General features: G+C 41.9%; 1 protein-coding gene across 1 annotated transcript; it reads right to left on the bottom strand.

The window, feature by feature from the left end:
- Positions 1-2,452: 2,452 nt before the first annotated feature.
- On the bottom strand, positions 2,453-12,449 carry gps1 (G protein pathway suppressor 1). The gene is made up of 14 exons (XM_080723749.1): positions 12,400-12,449; positions 10,876-10,968; positions 10,029-10,210; positions 9,305-9,469; positions 8,596-8,731; positions 7,912-7,989; positions 6,964-7,024; positions 6,579-6,664; positions 5,770-5,864; positions 5,555-5,660; positions 4,931-5,011; positions 4,003-4,140; positions 3,652-3,786; positions 2,453-2,657 (listed from the first exon to the last, which is right to left on the bottom strand). The coding sequence occupies exons 1-14, from the start codon at positions 12,430-12,432 to the stop codon at positions 2,580-2,582; spliced, it is 1,467 nt and encodes a 488-aa protein (XP_080579875.1). The 5' UTR covers positions 12,433-12,449; the 3' UTR covers positions 2,453-2,579.
- Between the last annotated feature and the right edge of the window lie 4,704 nt (positions 12,450-17,153).

The following is a 17,153-nucleotide window of genomic DNA, read 5'->3' as shown; positions in this document are numbered from 1 at the left end:
GGAGTAGAGTTACTATCCCTAACCTAAAACTGTCAGGTAGTCGATCTAGTCGCTCTAGGTCTTTAAAAACAGTCAATAAGTCAGGTGCTAAAATGTCCCAGAAAGTCAGATAAAAGTTTAAAGGAAGTCCGTCATTTCCTGGGGACTTCCCTTTCTTAAAACCTCTCAAACATTTATCCAACTCTAAAAGTGTAAAATCCTGGGATAAAAACTCACTGTCTGAGACTGTTTTGTCTAAAAAACCTAGAACCTCTGTCATGGTATTTAAGTCAATTTCTTTTTCAGAGTACAAGTCCCCATAAAAGCCTTCTACTACTTCTTTCATCTCTTCTATGTCTTCCACCACCTCCCCATCCTCCTTCTTTAACTTTACCATTCCCTCCCCTCTGTTAACAATCTTTTTAAAAAAGTAGCCTACCTTGTACACTTTTCTCCTTCTTCTATTTCTCTTTCTCTACTTCTTAAAATAATTCCACGACTCTTGATTTCTGCCAAATCTGACATTTCTTGTTTTACTTCTTTAATCAAGTCATTAAAATCAAAACCCTGCTGGTTATAGTCAAAATAACGCTGGAGTCTTTTTTGCAGCCCCAACATGCGTCTATCTTCCCTAGCTTTCTTTCCCTTACCTGCCTCTCTGAAGAAAGTCTGTGTCCTTCCCTTCACCATCTCCCACCAAAGTGCACGTGAGTCATAACAGTCCTGAAGGGTCTGCCATTGACTGTACTGCTCCCGGTACTGGTTTACTAACTCCTCATCCTCTAAACTGATAAGAACAGATACTACACTTGATCTTAGCCAAAAGGCCGAGAAGCGATGCCGGCGTGGCCCTCGAGAAGGGTTAGTGATTCCCAGCAATAACAACTACTATGGTGGCTTTATAAAAAGCTAGATACATAATCTCATTCGCCTCTGCAGTTCATTGGGACGAACTGTAGAAAAGGACAGGCGGAAGTGCGGAAGGGACGTTGCTTTGTGATTGGCCAGTTGTGACTACTGCCCAATCACAGCGTGTCTTTTCCGGGACGTGCCTCTGATTGGCCTGCCGAACGCCCCCTTCTGTGACGCACGCGGGAAGTGTGCTTCGGAATTCCGGAAGTTTTCCTTAAAAGATTCCTGACTTTTTTACAGACGAAGGCGTCTATACCTTTCTATGACTATGTGTATATATTTTAAGTGTCACGCCACATACTCAAATGTGAGCAACGCTCTGCAATAATAAGGAGGCATACTGACGTCGTGGAGTCGAATATTAAAAAAGAAAATAAGAACGAGTTAAAACGGTTTAGTCCGATGCATACTTCTTCGCGCGACGGTGTCGCTCGTCGAAAACAATAGCTGATCTACAAGCCCACCACGCAGAACCACGGTAGCGAAGGCTACGCCTTGTGGGCTTGTAGGTCTGCTTTTGTTTTTCCAACACGCCACTTCCTGGTCACGTGGTTCACCAGAAACCAATAACAACTTTGGATAGATCCGGACGATCAAAATACCGTTTAAAGCAACTGAATAAAGTTGTATTTATTCTCTATTATACAAAACGAGAAGGGATTAATTCACACATTAGGCTAGCTATAATAAAATAACTCTAATGCCTCATTCACACTACAGATATATAGTTGAACGTTTAGCTTGGTAATTCAATGTAATCTCAATGGAAACCAGCTTTAAAGATACAGGAGACGCTCCAGGCAAAGCTTTGAAAGCTTTAAAGCTGGTTTCCATTGAGATTACATTGAATTACCAAGCTAAACGTTCAACTATATATCTGTAGTGTGAATGAGGCATAAGCCTTTGTGTGTTGTGATCTATTTCCAACACATTTGGGCAACAATGCTTTTGCACCGCCTGGTGGAGAATAATCGTAACTACATGTGTGAAATGGCGTACCTAAACATTCATTCAACCGCACTCACGACAGTTAATTGATTTCATAACAACAATATGGTTCACATTACAACACCAACTAGAATAGACAGTGCCACACACAGGTCTAACCAATCCTGGAATGGTAAAAGATTTTAGGACTTTGGCTCCCACTCATCAGAAAGAGACACATCATGGGTCTTGACTGGTTTGATTCATAAACTCACACCCCTGCCTGACTTCTGTACTGGAATTAAAGCATGTTTAAAGGTAATTTCCCCCCTGAGATTGACCCCCAAAAAGACATCTAAGTGTTGTTCATTAAGCAGTCGAAACAATAAACAATATTAATTGAGGCACAACCATATTAACCTTTGTGGAATATTCATAACAAGCCTTAAACATTTAATTTGGAAAGATGACCACTGATCCATGCATTGGTGATAGTGAACAGTGAAGCTGGTCTACCAGAATCCAGAGAGCGTACAGCGTATATTTATTTAATTTCATTTTAAAAAAAGATAAAGAGTATCCAGTATAAAAAGAATAGAAAAAAAAAAGAAAACAACAACACAACAACTTTAAGTCCTGTAATTTTATTTGCTGTCCTTTAACACAACTTTATATAAAGTTATGAGCCCCACATCCCAAACAGGCAAACAGAGTTTTGTGGTTAATGCTCTGGGCCACTAGCTGAAGCACCGCTAGCATCCTCACATGTTGGTGCTCATCCGGGTTTGGCTAGTGTTGGCAGGTGTGAGCTCTCCTTGGCCACCCTCCCTTGGTGGTGACTGGAAAACACAGAAAATAAAAAGACAACACATGACCTTCTGGACAATAAAGTGGAGACACAAAAGGTTTTCTGTGGTAGTAAGCGTTTCTCTTAAAAGTAACATTTATGATGTTCTCCCCGTGTCTCCTAGGTGTCACCCTCACAAACACAGCCAGGGCGCCTGATGGAGGGGAAAGGAACTGGTTGGAATAACGTGTTCCTTCCACGCGCTACGTCCAAACCAGGGAAAATCCCCCGTCAGGTGAAAAGAAACAACTTGGACTATTCATGCATTGAAGGAAGCATGAGGTCAGTCCGTTGTCTCCCCAGGCGCGGCAGAGGGAAGCAGAGCCCAGGATTACAGCTTAGGCAATTGGCACTGGGTGAAAAAAAAAATGCGTAACAAAATCGTGGGATAAAAATAATTTAAAAAAAGTAACATTTATGATGTAATGTTGTGCAGTCTGCAGGGAGTGCAATGTGAATATACTGTGTTTTTATATAGATATGAATTATGTATGTAATTTAGATACATAATACTGGATACCAAAAATAGATTTTTTTTAAAATAAAACTCAAAAAGGTGCAATTCTGGGAAATCACAAGTGTGGTTGCACTGACACGACTTGCGTCAATTCCCAGTGGAATCATGACCAAAAGCTTACACATGGGACAGACCACATCAGAAATGTGGACCTTTATGGGAACCTACGACGGGTAACAGACAAAGTCAGAGAGAGAAGGATGAGGCTGACAGGACACTGTATCAGGCACCTAGAACTAGAGGCACGCAAACTGACACTATGAGAGCCAACCCAGGGGCCGGGCAAAGCCAGGAAAGGCAAGAAGCACCACCTACGTGGAAACACTGCAGCGTGACAGCTTAGCTATCGACACTGTAGAACTCAAGACCCTGATGTTTGATAGGAGAGTGTGGAGGGCAGCGATCCAAGAGTCCGGAGGTGGTGTTGGCTAGACCACACTCGCATCGCAGATATGTAATATTCTTTTACCTTGACGTGGATCTGGTTGCGTAGCACAGCTGCTCTTAGGATCATGGCTTTGGCTCGTCTCTGGAACTCCTTGCCCATGTGGACAGACTTCTCAAAGGTGGTGCTTCTCTGATCCACGTCACGGGCATACAGAATCTATAGGCAGCACAACAGTTAGGGATACAGAATCTATCAGCAGCACAACAGAACATCGTGTCAATAAAACTGAACTGAAAAGTTCCCCATATGGGAGGCATTTGTACGGCTGACCAGACACAAATGTCTTATACTATGCTGCATTGAAGTAAACAAGGAAGTTGTGTGTGTGTGTGTGTGTGTGTGTGTGTGTGTGCGTGTGTGAGTGTGTGTTACCTTGCTGTGGGAGTCGATGCGTCCATTGATGAGTCCTTCTAGAATAAGCTGTGTGAGTTCATCCTCCAGAGCTGGTACTGTGGTGTTGAAGGCCTGAGCCATGTTAGTCATGTCTGCCGACACGTAGGGGCTGAAATACTGACACACACACACGCAAAATGGTAAATGGTGCATTTATATAGCGCTTTTATCCAAAGCGCTTTACAATGTGCATTACATTCACCCGTTCACACACACATTCATACACCGGTGGCGATGGAAACCATGCAAGGCACCAACCAGCTCACCGGGAGCAACTTGGGGTTCAGTGTCTTGCCCAAGGACACTTCGACATGTAGACAGGAGAAGCTGGGATTTGAACCGCCGACCCATGGATCATTGGCCAACCCACTCTACGTCCTGAGCTACAGCCGCCCCCACAGCCGCCCCCACGCACACGCACACACACACGATTTTACGTGGATCTGCACATGTCAAGATGTTATATTTAAATAACTGATCTGAAGAATGTTGCAATATGGAGAAACCAGATGACACTTAAAACAGTAGTTCAACCCCAAAATGACTTTTTTTTTCTATTGATTACTCATGCCATGGAGACTTGAGTTCATTAATATATTTTTCTATTTGTCGCATTCCTAAGACAAAAATGTGATTATAGTAAATTTTCCCCCATTGATTCCGGATGGGGATGCATGGCCCTGGTTGGGGACCCAAATGAATGGCAGTGGATGAATGGCAGTGGATCGGGAAACCATTTTTGTCTTAGGAATGCGACAAAAAACAAAAAATATTATTGAGGGTTAGTCTTCATGGCATGAGTAATCGATAGGAAAAAAAAGGCATTTTGGGGGTGAACTAAACGGATAACACATCAATAGAAGGCTTAAAAAGCATCAGGTCTGGGTAGTGGGTCAATAAAACTCACCTGTATTAGAGCTCTGTTCCTGATCTGTGTGTACAGTGTTCTGACATGAGGAGCCAGATACATGTCCAGCAGAAGGTTGTCCTGGAGGAGACACAGGCACGCTTTAGCTATTGAAAAACAGCAGATCTACAAGCTCGCAGCGCGGCACCGAGTGCCGCGCTGCGAGCTTGTAGATCTGCTATTTTTGAAAAATCGTGAAAATGTGTGCGCGTTTTTCAATATATATTTTTCAAAGCAGACTTTTGTAACTTAAATCTCTGCTTCTGGGGGGTCCCTGGAACAACATATTTTGAGATGGGGGTAATTTTGGGGGTCCTTGACATGAAAAAGTTTGAGAACAGCTGATTTAGAGGAAGGATTTAGAAGTCGGGTCAAAGATATTCAAAGACTTTTTCACGATTTTTCAAAAATAGCAGATCTACAAGCTTGCAGCGCGGCACTCGGTGCCGCGCTGTGAGCTTGTATATCTGCTATTTTTCAATAGTTAAAGCATAAACTAATGGTTAAAGTGGTTCAAATCTAACGCGACTCGGGCGCGTTCCAGGTATTTGAGAGTTAACACAGTACCACGGTTTACGCAGACTGTATGTATTGACAGTTTGAAATTAATCCGTCAGCTCTTACCTTCATTTCATCCAGTAGTTTGAGACAAGAGGCGTACTTGGATTCGTAGAACGTAAAGATGATGTCACGCACTTGTGGCTCTAACTCTAGAAATAACTTAAAGGTGCTGGATAGGAGAGAGCGAGGCAAAGACAAAACATAACAAAAAACACATTAATGTTGCAGAATCATGAGACGGCCAACATCGGTTGCGAGTGAATGAAGTGCACAAGTACCTGCTGGAAATGACATTTCGTTGGAGCTCCTGTCTGTCAAATGTTGCCAGTGCACAGAAACCTCCGTACACGGCTACGTTACTGGGAGACAGAAGCTGGAAGGCACAAGCACATAAACGAAATGCATTACCAGCAAATAGAAAGTCAATTCTTGTGACAGGCCTGCTCTGGAAGTAGTTGATGGCAATCATGTTAACCTCAATACTTGAGCCTGAAGACTTAGCCACCCTTTGTGTTGGCTAAAACTGGCATACCATTGTAAAAGTTTAATCTAAAAAGGTTTCTACAACATGGACACAAATAGCGTTTAGTGATCTAGAATGCAGTTGCTAACTTGATCAAATAAGCAATGTTGATACAGTTAGGGCTGTCACAATTATTACATAATCGTCTAATCGTGATTTTTTTTTAAATCGTGATTATTTTTCATAATCGTTTCCATGTTGAAAAATGTTCATAGATTTTAAAAAAGTAAAAAATAGTGGAAATAGCAGATCTACAAGCTCACGTGTCGACACGTTGTGAGCTTGTAGATCGGCTATTTCCACTATCAATGTTATTTTTTAAGCATAAAGTTGTCAAATATGTTAGTAATTTCTTTGTATATTTAGGTTATGTGTCATATCTACCATGTGCAACTTCAAAGCCTAAAAGCCAAACTGACAAAAACACAATTAAATCGTTAATCGCAATTATTTGAGTGACAAATAATCGTCATGTAAAATGTCATAATCGTGACAGCCCTAGATACAGTAGGCCTGTAGAAACTAAATTCATCAGGTATTGTGTTATATTCCATGTTAACTAACCTCTGGAAAATCACAGTGGTCGAAAGAGGCTAGTAGGAAGCACTTGGCGGCTGCTTTGTACTTCTGAGACGCTAGCTCTGCCAGGCCTATAGCATCCAGTGCACACAAAGACAACAGGGTCAAATATCCACTTGAAACCAATCCGTTGTAGATGAACAGAACATTTACAATAACTTTCACATTCATATTAAGTGATCACTATACAAAGTTAACATACACAGAGTTTACCTTCTCAAACATTTACCTGAACCGTGGACAAACTCAATACAAGTTAATATTCCAAAGGCTAGTTCCATAAGTGAAATTATATTGAACCATGCACGTCTTAGGGTTTTAGAACCTCAAGAAACTATCAAATGCTGTTAAAAGTTAAGTTTTCCTTTACCTGCAGCACATTTTAATTTGGTGAGAACCGATTGGTTTTGACTATCTCTTTCTCCTCTTTGCTGGAACAAAACACAAAAAAGCATACTCAGCAAAACACATTTACTCTATTGAGACAAAGTGTTTCATAGCTAAATTAATCCTTACTGCATTATTGTACATCTGCAAATACATGCAGTCTTGCTAACAAAAACAAAGGTCAAAGATGTGTGTGAATAGACACCAGTTATGCTTATGTCTGAGGAAATCATTTAACACATTGAAGAATCTGTCAACTTAAACCCTATATTTCTTTGCACATCAAATAGCGAAAATAGCCAATCTAACAAGTTCACAGCAGGGAAAATAGACGATCTACAAGTGGTGCGCTGTGAGCTTGTAAGTAAGTAAATAGCCTTACTCCCGAGCCAAGTGGCCCAAAAGTCATGAGTACGAATGCACTGATATATCAGCATCGGACGAGATTTGCCGTTATCAGCAAATAAAGCAAATATTGGCCAATGGCAGTAGCCGATACTTATCAGTTGTTGATAAGCATCAATTTTGCGTTGGCTATGTTGGTGTGTTGGTTATCTGCAGCCTACCAAGCTGTAGATTATGAACAGTTATTTATAATGAATATTAATTTGTTTCTCTTGGCACAAAATGGGTAAATAAAACAACAAAACTAAATAAACTTTATTTAAAAGTCACATCCTGGACATGACACTAGCATGTCACAGGGACCAACCCCCCAATCCAACCCTTGATGCTGAGTGCCAAGCAGGGTATGACTTGGCAGGGGTTTGAACCCCCGAACTCCCAGTCTCAGGTCAGACACTCTGTTCACCTATTTTCACCTATTACGACATGTCCAGAATAAGGACGCTAGATTTAATATGGTTAAAATTGACGTGGTCCATTAAAATCCTGACGACCAAAAAAGGGCACACCATGGTGCTTAGCTCACCTCTGCTATTTCCGGGGTAGACTCAGCCTTGCTAACGTAGCTCAGTACATGGGACCAGTTCTGGAGGTAAACGCTGACCTGGAGAAGAGACACCACAAGTCAGTGGGTGCCGTGATGCCAGTCCAGGGTTATCTCAGAATACTTTGATAGTATTTGGAATTTATTGATATCACTCCAGAACCATTTTTAAAAACGGACTTGAGTTGCACTGCACTTAGTGCCATCGTTTTCAGCCAACAGTACACCAAGTTTCATCACCAAAAATAGCAGATCTACAGTCTCACAACGCGTCATGTGCTGTGATGCATTGTGAGCTTGTAGATCGGCTATTTTTGGTGAATGTTCCTCCCAGAATAGGGATGCTAGGGTTTAGATAGTTAAACAGCAAGTATAAAAGTTATTTTCGATCTGTCCGAATGGAATCAGATATTCTCTCAAGTTTTCCTTGTGACATACTGCATCTCAGGGGTAAAGATTTACATATTTGACATAAATGTATGGTACTGTAACGTGACAATGTGATTCAGGGGTGCTGTGGATGAAAAGGCCATTTACAGGGGTGCCCTGAGCCAAAGAATGTTGAGAACCACTGATCCCAATCACCATGCTGCCATCCCCTCCCAGTTTTGGTCTAAACAGGAGAAACTCGGTGTCAGTCATGTGGTGTTCTATATATACACGTACCTTGATAACATTAAGACACATGTTAATGACATGCTTGGCACTGGTACAGTAGTCTCTGGCTCTGGAGTAACACTTGAGAGCGTTGCTGAGGTCACCGCAGTCTAGATAATGATCCCCCAAGTCGTCATGTCCTCGCCTGGGAAATAAGAGCACAGAGAGTATGCTTTTACAAGTGGAAGGAAAATACATTTGATAAAATTATGTTTTTTCTTCTCTTCTTTTTGACTTATTATACAAGTCTACTAGTTCAGTAAATAACGTCCTTTTAAATGTGGAGGTAAATGTGCCTTAAACTGTAATTACACATGCAATTTTGCGTGCCAACGCCATGTGGGATACGCCATGGGAATAGACCCCACGCAGTGGGAGAGAGCGGTGCCTTAGGCTGCACAACAGCGCCACTTGAAGGTAGGTCAACAGAATCGTGAAAAACAAGAAGGGGGCGCGCAAATCACTTTAAAAGCTCCACTTTTATTCACAGCCACCAGCACAGCAGCAATATACACCGTCTCGACCTCGCAGTCTTTTTCAAGCAACTTAAACTGCGAAGAAAATTGGAGCCTTTAAAGTGAGTTGTTGTGAGCGACCCTTCTTGTTTTTAATAGATTCAATTACAACATGAAACCTACCCCATTAAAATTCTCTTTTGGAAGAGACAAAAGAGGGAGTTTAGGTTTGTAAAATGAAACGCTGCCCGAGTCAAGTGTACCTGATGCTCTCCTTGATGGAGTTTCCTTTGTAGTTCTTGAGGTCGGTGTCTAGTTTCTCCAGTTTGAGCAGGGCTTTCTTCCGGGTAGACTCGGCCCAGGCTGTGTCCAGAGGCGGAGGGTCCACTGCTCCTTCGGGCACTGCGTCTGGTACACCCTGGACCTCACTGTAGGACAACACACACTGGATGTTTTTACAGGACTCTGACACTACATATATCTCAACCTTTCTTTAGGCCATGACCCCCCAAAATAAGCATATTTTAACTGGGGACTCCCACACCCTGATAAGCTCTTGTTGGAATGTAAGAGTTGAGGCATTCAATTTAATTTGACTCAGTTCCACAGATAAATATTGTGAAAATAGCCAATCTACAAGCTCACAGATCAGCTATTTTCAAAACCTGATATATTCTGATATTATTTGACAAATTGGACAATGTTTGACTATACTATACTACCGGTATACTATACTATACAATACTATTACTAGTTTGTTTTAGGTATTAAAAAAGCTCTTAAAAGCCTTTAAATTGTCATCTGGGGACCGCTGAAAATCATGTGGGGACAGGAGGGACAGCATGTTTCATTATACAGCCAGTACCTAACCATGATCACCAAGCCCAAAATAGAGCCTGCTTCAAAGACGTCACCTCTATTTGATGTTTTCACAATGTTTTTATCATCATGATCCCAGCCACACACAGCCTGTGTGGACGGACGTACCGTGTGGCCTCTGAGAGCTTGCGATGAATCTCCTCATACGCGTCCACGTTGAAGGTCCTCTGGACGAAGGTGAGCGCCATCTTGAGAGCCTCGACGCGGAGCTGGGGACAGTGTTGAGCTATGAACTGGAGCCTCTCAATCCTCATCAGGCCGCTGTAGCTGGACGCATACTGCTCCAGGTCCTATATGCAAAGAGGGAGTAGGGCTGTCACCATTACAAATTTAATTTGATGGTTTAAGTGTCACACAAATAATTGCAACTAAAGACTAAATTGTTTTTTTTTTTGGTTTTGAACATGGGAAAATAATGAATACAAATGTAATTTCTGCTTGGATTTTAGGCTTCATAATCACAAATCGCACAGGGTACATATGACAAATAACTTAAATATACAAAGAAATAACTGACAGTAAATATTATGCTTTTATACATGCTTACAACACTGCTATTTCCGCTATTTTTGGAAAATGTTTGAACATGTATGAACATGTTTGAACATGGAAACGATTATGCAAAAATAACAGTGATCATCTCAAATAACTGCCATTAGGCCAGTAGAACAATCATACAAATATATGGATTCTAATCCACCTCTACTTGAAAACCCTTCACAACAGACATTTGGATGGGTAAACACAAGGAAAGGGGGGGAAAAAAGAATTTCACTATCAACTGTATCAGTTGATACTTTTAAAATGTAATCTAATTTACAGTGAGGCCACTATGGTTCTGACATTTCCCTTTCTCTCAGTTGCAATACTGAGTCTAGATATGCATTATATTATAGGTTGCAATAATTCCTTTGTCAGTGAAAAGTGGCATTGATTTATGTATTAAACTGTATACCAGCGTTGGGTTGTCTACGACATAGTTGGTGTCTGGAGCATTCTGTTGGTCATCATGAGGGTCCACATCAATCTGCATTGGCTCCACGGCCCCCTGGAAAAAAGAAAACAGGCAAAGATGAACTCTTCTTCTTCTTTCGTGTATCATCGTCCTTGATGATTGGTTGGCGATATTTTATTTCACAAGATTTCTTGTTACTTAGGGGCGGCCCTGGGGCTGACATTCCTCGCTCAGAGTCAGTGCACCGAATTCAGTAATTGTGCTGTGACAATTAAACAGCCAAACCGTCCGATCTATCTAATCATACCAACATCTTTGCTTGCTGCATAAGAGAGAGCTGGTTGTCAGATTGTCTGTGGTGCCCAAAAAAAACGGAAGGCTTTGCGAGGTGACACGTTTGTAAATCTGTCATCTTTTTTTTGCAATACCTAGTGGAGCACAAGCAGTACACCCTGTATTGGGCTTGTTTTGAGACGTGATGATGCTGTTGTTTCTCATAAGATCTGCTGGTACTGTATCATCCCGATTCCCGAACTCCTCCATTATTATCAGCTGCAGGTGCCTTATTATCTCCTACACCAGTGTTTTAGCCCGTGTCCCAAAAGAGCAATTAGACATTCGCCCAGGACCCAAACGAATGAAAATAGCTGATCTACAAGCTCACAACGCGTCTCTGCAGTCTTCACGCCACGCTGAGAGCTTGTAGATGGGCTATTTTCACTCTTAGATGTGTTTATTTCTTTGTTCGAAAATGTATAAAATCCACATTCTTTTCTCCCTAAAAATAAAATGTTTTTTTGGGGAGGGAAACATTCATGAAATGTATATTAACATTTTTTTAAGAAAAGGAAATTGGATTTTTACTTGTGTCGTGACCTTTATTTATTAACTCTATGGTCGTGACACATAAAAAAATGGTTAGTGACCCACAAATGGGTACCGACCCACTGCCTGGGAAACTATCTCCTCCACCCACCTCCATTCAACTCCATCACCTCTCATAGTACTGCATCTCTTGATTAGCGGCTCGAAAAACGCACATCATGAATGACAGCTCACTTTGAATGAGCAGAATGAGTGAATCCAAACAACTATTAAAGGTTGGCAATGCTCGCTAGCCAGCTTAAATGACAGCAGCTACTACTGCTAGCTACGCTAGCAAACCAATCACGTAGAGTGACTTGCTTAATTATGAGCAGTAATACAAGATACAAGGTAAGCAGACAGCCAGACAGACACATAAAAGCCAACCTTAAAGATTCATTTTAAAGCCATAGTGTGAAACAAACCGGAGCTGTTCATGACATGGTGTGTTTATTTTTGGCTAACAGTTAGCTTAACTAGCTACTGGCTACCAGTTGAGTTGAGTTTACCATGGCTAGGTTGAACTTGAAACCGTTGAATTATGAAGGATCGGGCGGTTGAAATTCGATCTACATGAACACTGAGCAACGACCACTTTAGATCATTGTGTGATTCCGACGTGTGTACATTTTAACCCGGTGAATAAGTCAACTTTAATACCTGAAAGTTGAAGACTTGCACGGGAAGAGGCATCTCTGCAGCTCTCTGTTCTCAACCACGATAACATCCGGTGCGCGTCAAACAGACACCTGATACCTTCCGGTGGGCGATTTCAAATGAAATCTTCAGGTTGACAAAATAATGTTGGGATTTTTTGTAGCACCATAGATCAGTGGTTCTCAACCTGTGGGTCGGGACCCCCAGGGGGGTCCCCAAATTATTTAGGGGGGTCCCCAGATGATTAACTTAATGTGCAACAGTGTTTTCTCACTCAACAACAGTAAACAAACCAACATCAAGTTTAAGTGTATAGAGGGTATCTGCACATTTCTAAAGTGACAATTTAAGGACTTTTTAATACCTCAAAATGGAAAATTAAACACTGGCCAAATTGTCAAATATTAGAGGCAGAAATCTTGAAAATGCAGCCGATCTCACAACGCTATTTTCACAATAGAACCGTGTTATGCCAAATGTAATCCCTCAACTCTTAGTGCTCGTCAGGGTGGGGGTCCCCAGTTAAAATATGATTATTTTGGGGGTCACAGCCTGAAAAGGTTGAGAACCACTGCCATAGATGACAGGGAAGCACCGTAGGAATAACGTAGCTACTCATAGGCTTTTAGACATTAATCCTCATAACACTAATTCATAATTGATGGGGACACATATTGTTTGGAATCCGAATGACACTTATTGCGCAGATTCAAAACATTTTGAGATTATAATTACCCTTTGAAATAGTTAATATAAAAAAATAAAAAAATAGGTTGGCTAAAATGTCATGCATTGTTTCACCAATCAAGAGTTCAATCAAGGGTTAGGGTTAATCAATTATCTGCTCTTCCCCTTCTTCTCTTCAACCTCCCTCTTCTTCCCCATCTCTTCCTTGGTGTGCCCCTTCTTGGGAGGAGGAGATGCTCCTGAAGTTTAATATTTTTCCATCACCGGATACATCATCATCTCCCCTTTCTTGGAAGCAGGAGATGCTCCTGGACTTTAGTTTTTCACCATCTTTATAGTTTGCTTAGAGCCATGTGTGTTTGCATAACCTCCAGTATGTGTGAGGTGATTTCATTCATATCCTCCAGTGGCCTAATGCTGAACACCACCACAGACCGGATGTCCTGGGGGTCCCCAGTCCCCTCCTCTACTTCTTCCTTTCCTCCTCCTCCTCCTCCTCCTCCTCTCTTCCCTCCTCACTAATTACATCACTGATGAAATCACTGGTTTTCTAACTATTATATGACATCACTGGGTTTCTAACTATTATGACATCATTGATGACATCACTGATGACATCATTGGGTTATAACCATTATATGACATCATTCATGACATCACTGATGGCATCACTGGTTTTCCATCTATTATATGACATCACTGTTGACATCACTGATGATATCATTGATGACATCCCTGGATTTCTAACTATTATATGACATCACTGATGACATCATCGATGACATCACTGATGACATCATCAATGACATCACTGGATGACATTTCCTTGTGGGGACTGCCCCATAGGTCGAACTCCCGCTGGGTCGAACAGCGTCGGCAGGTTAGATAAACACCCGCGAGCGTCGGCAGGTTAGATAATCATCCGCGTCACGGTTACTGAGGTCAGGTTTAGGGTTAGGGTTAGAGTTAGGCATAGTTTTACTGAGGTTAGGTTTAGGGTTAGGGTTAGAGTTAGGCATAGTTTTACTGAGGTTAGGATTAGGGTTTGGGTTAGAGTTTGGTGGTTGATCCAAAGGGTGTTCAACCTAATGTTACCTTCCTCGTTTATAGTATGACATCACTAATGACATCACTGGGTTTCTAAGTATTATATGACATCATTGATGACATCACTATCATCGATGACATCACTGATGACATCATTGATCACATCACTGACTGTAAACTATTTCTGTCATTATATGACATTACTGATGACATCACTGATGACATCACTGGCTTTCTAACTATTATATGACTCAATTGATGACAACACTGATGACATCATTGGGTTATAACCATTAGTGACATCATCGATGACATCGCTGATGGCATCACTGGTTATGACGTCACTGATGACATCATCGATGACATCACTGATGACATCATCAATGACATCACTGGATGGGACGGACGGAGACATTTCCTCACTGGTTTTCTAACTATTACGGTATATGACATCACTGATGACATCACTGATGACATCACTGGGTTTCTAACTATTATATGACATCATTAATGACATCACTGATGACATCATTGGGTTTATAACCATTATATGACATCATCGATGACATCACTGCCCCATAGGTCGAACTCCCGTTGGGTCGAACAGCGTCGGCAGGTTAGATAAACACCCGCGAGCGTCGGCAGGTTAGATAATCACCCGCGTCACGGTTACTGAGGTCAGGTTTAGGGTTAGGGTTAGAGTTAGGCATAGTTTTACTGAGGTTAGGATTAGGGTTTGGGTTAGAGTTTGGTGATCGATCCAAAGGGTGTTCGACCTAATGACATGTTACCTCCCTCGTTTATAGTATGACATCACTAATGATATCACTGGGTGACATCACTGGATATTATATGACATCACTATCATCAATGACATCACTGATGACATCATTGATCACATCACTGACTGTACACTATTTCTAACTATTATATGACTGATACTGATGACATCACTGGGTTTTTAACTATTATATGACATCATTGATGACATCACTGATGACATCATTGGGTTATAACCATTATTGACATCATCGATGACATCACTGGTGACATCACTGGTTTTCTAACTATTATATGACATCACTGATGACATCACTGGGTTTCTAACTATTATATGACATCATTGATGACATCACTGATGACATCATTGGGTTTATAACCAGTATATGACATCATCGATGACATCACTGATGGCATCACTGGTTTTCCATCTATTATATGACATCACTGATGACATCACTGTTGACATCACTGATGACATCACTGGGTTTCTAACTATTATATGACGATGGCATTACTGATGACATCACTGATGACATCACTGGATATTATATGACATCACTGATGACATCATCGATGACATCACTGATGACGTCATCGATGAGGTCATCACTGATGACGTCATCGATGACATCACTGGATGGGACGGACAGACGGACGGACGGACGGATGGACATTTGCTCGTTTATAGTATGACATCATTGGGTTTATAACCATTATATGACATCATCGATGACATCACTGATGGCATCACTGGTTTTCCATCTATTATATGACATCACTGATGACATCACTGTTGGCATCACTGATGACATCACTGGGTTTCTAACTATTATATGACGATGGCATTACTGATGACATCACTGATGACATCACTGGATATTATATGACATCACTGATGACATCATCGATGACATCACTGATGACGTCATCGATGAGGTCATCACTGATGACGTCATCGATGACATCACTGGATGGGACGGACGGACGGACGGACGGACGGATGGATGGACATTTGCTCGTTTATAGTACTAGAAGCTGGGCCGCCCTTCGGGCGGCCCAGCGTCTAGTCGGCGACCTGGCCAACTCGGAACAATGTAAATAGGGAATGAATGCCCCGCCCTTTAATGCAAACCCCATTATACCTGTTGTCATAGGACCCGTTTTGACCATCTGTTTGCCTGTGTCCATTTATGCCCATATATGGAGATATCTGTTATCTGTCTGTCTGTCAGCGTCCATTTTATGTCCATATATGGAGATCACTGCAGATATAGTTCTGGGTCCATTTTATGCCCATATATGCCCATATATGGAGATATCTGTCTATTTGCGTCCATTTCACGCCCATATATGGAGATCTCTGAATCTGTCTGTCTGTGTCCCTTTATGCCCGTATATATGGAGATCTTTGTGATTCTGCGTAAATTTTATGCCCATATGCCATTTGCGTCCATTTTATGCCCATTTATGGAGATCTCTGTATCCGTCTGTCTGTGTGTCTGTCTGTGTCCCTTTATGCCCGTATATGGAGATCTTTGTGATTCTGCGTAAATTTTATGCCCATATATGCCATTTGCGTCCATATAGTTCTGGGTCCATTTTATGCCCATATATGCCCATATATGGAGATATAGTTCTGGGTCCATTTTATGCCCATATATGCCCATATATGGAGATATCTGTCTATTTGCGTCCATTTCACGCCCATATATGGAGATCTCTGAATCTGTCTGTCTGTGTCCCTTTATCCATTTTATGCCCATATATGGGGGCATTCATTTTATGCCCATATATGGAGAACGCGCGTGCCCGTGGGACGAACGGTTCTCATATGGGGGCATTCATTTTATGCCCATATATGGAGAACGCGCGTGCCCGTGGGACGAACGGTTCTCGAGATACGCGGATTACCTACATACATACACACTCACAGAGATTTTTTGTGTTGACTCATGTGGCGTACGTGATGTCAGAGCCTTTTATGAAGTGATGTCACAATGAGTCAGAGCTTTCGCCGATTTCCTCAGAAACAGCCTGATGTCAACAATCAACCCCGCATAAGGAGATTCCGAACGTTTCGCGCCGGTTCGGGAAAACCGCGCGTCGGGTCGGGTCGAGACCCGGCACTGCACTCCGTGCCGCGGCGGGGAACGCGCGTGCCGAATCTGAAGCCGGTGGGACGAACGGTTCTCGAGATGCGCGGATTACAAACACACACACACGCACGCAGAGACTTCTCG

Source organism: Nannobrachium achirus (assembly GCF_963921795.1).
Source record: "Nannobrachium achirus genome assembly, chromosome: 4".
In the NCBI taxonomy this organism is placed as follows: Eukaryota; Metazoa; Chordata; class Actinopteri; order Myctophiformes; family Myctophidae; genus Nannobrachium; species Nannobrachium achirus.
This window is presented reverse-complemented; position numbering and strand designations above follow the sequence as displayed.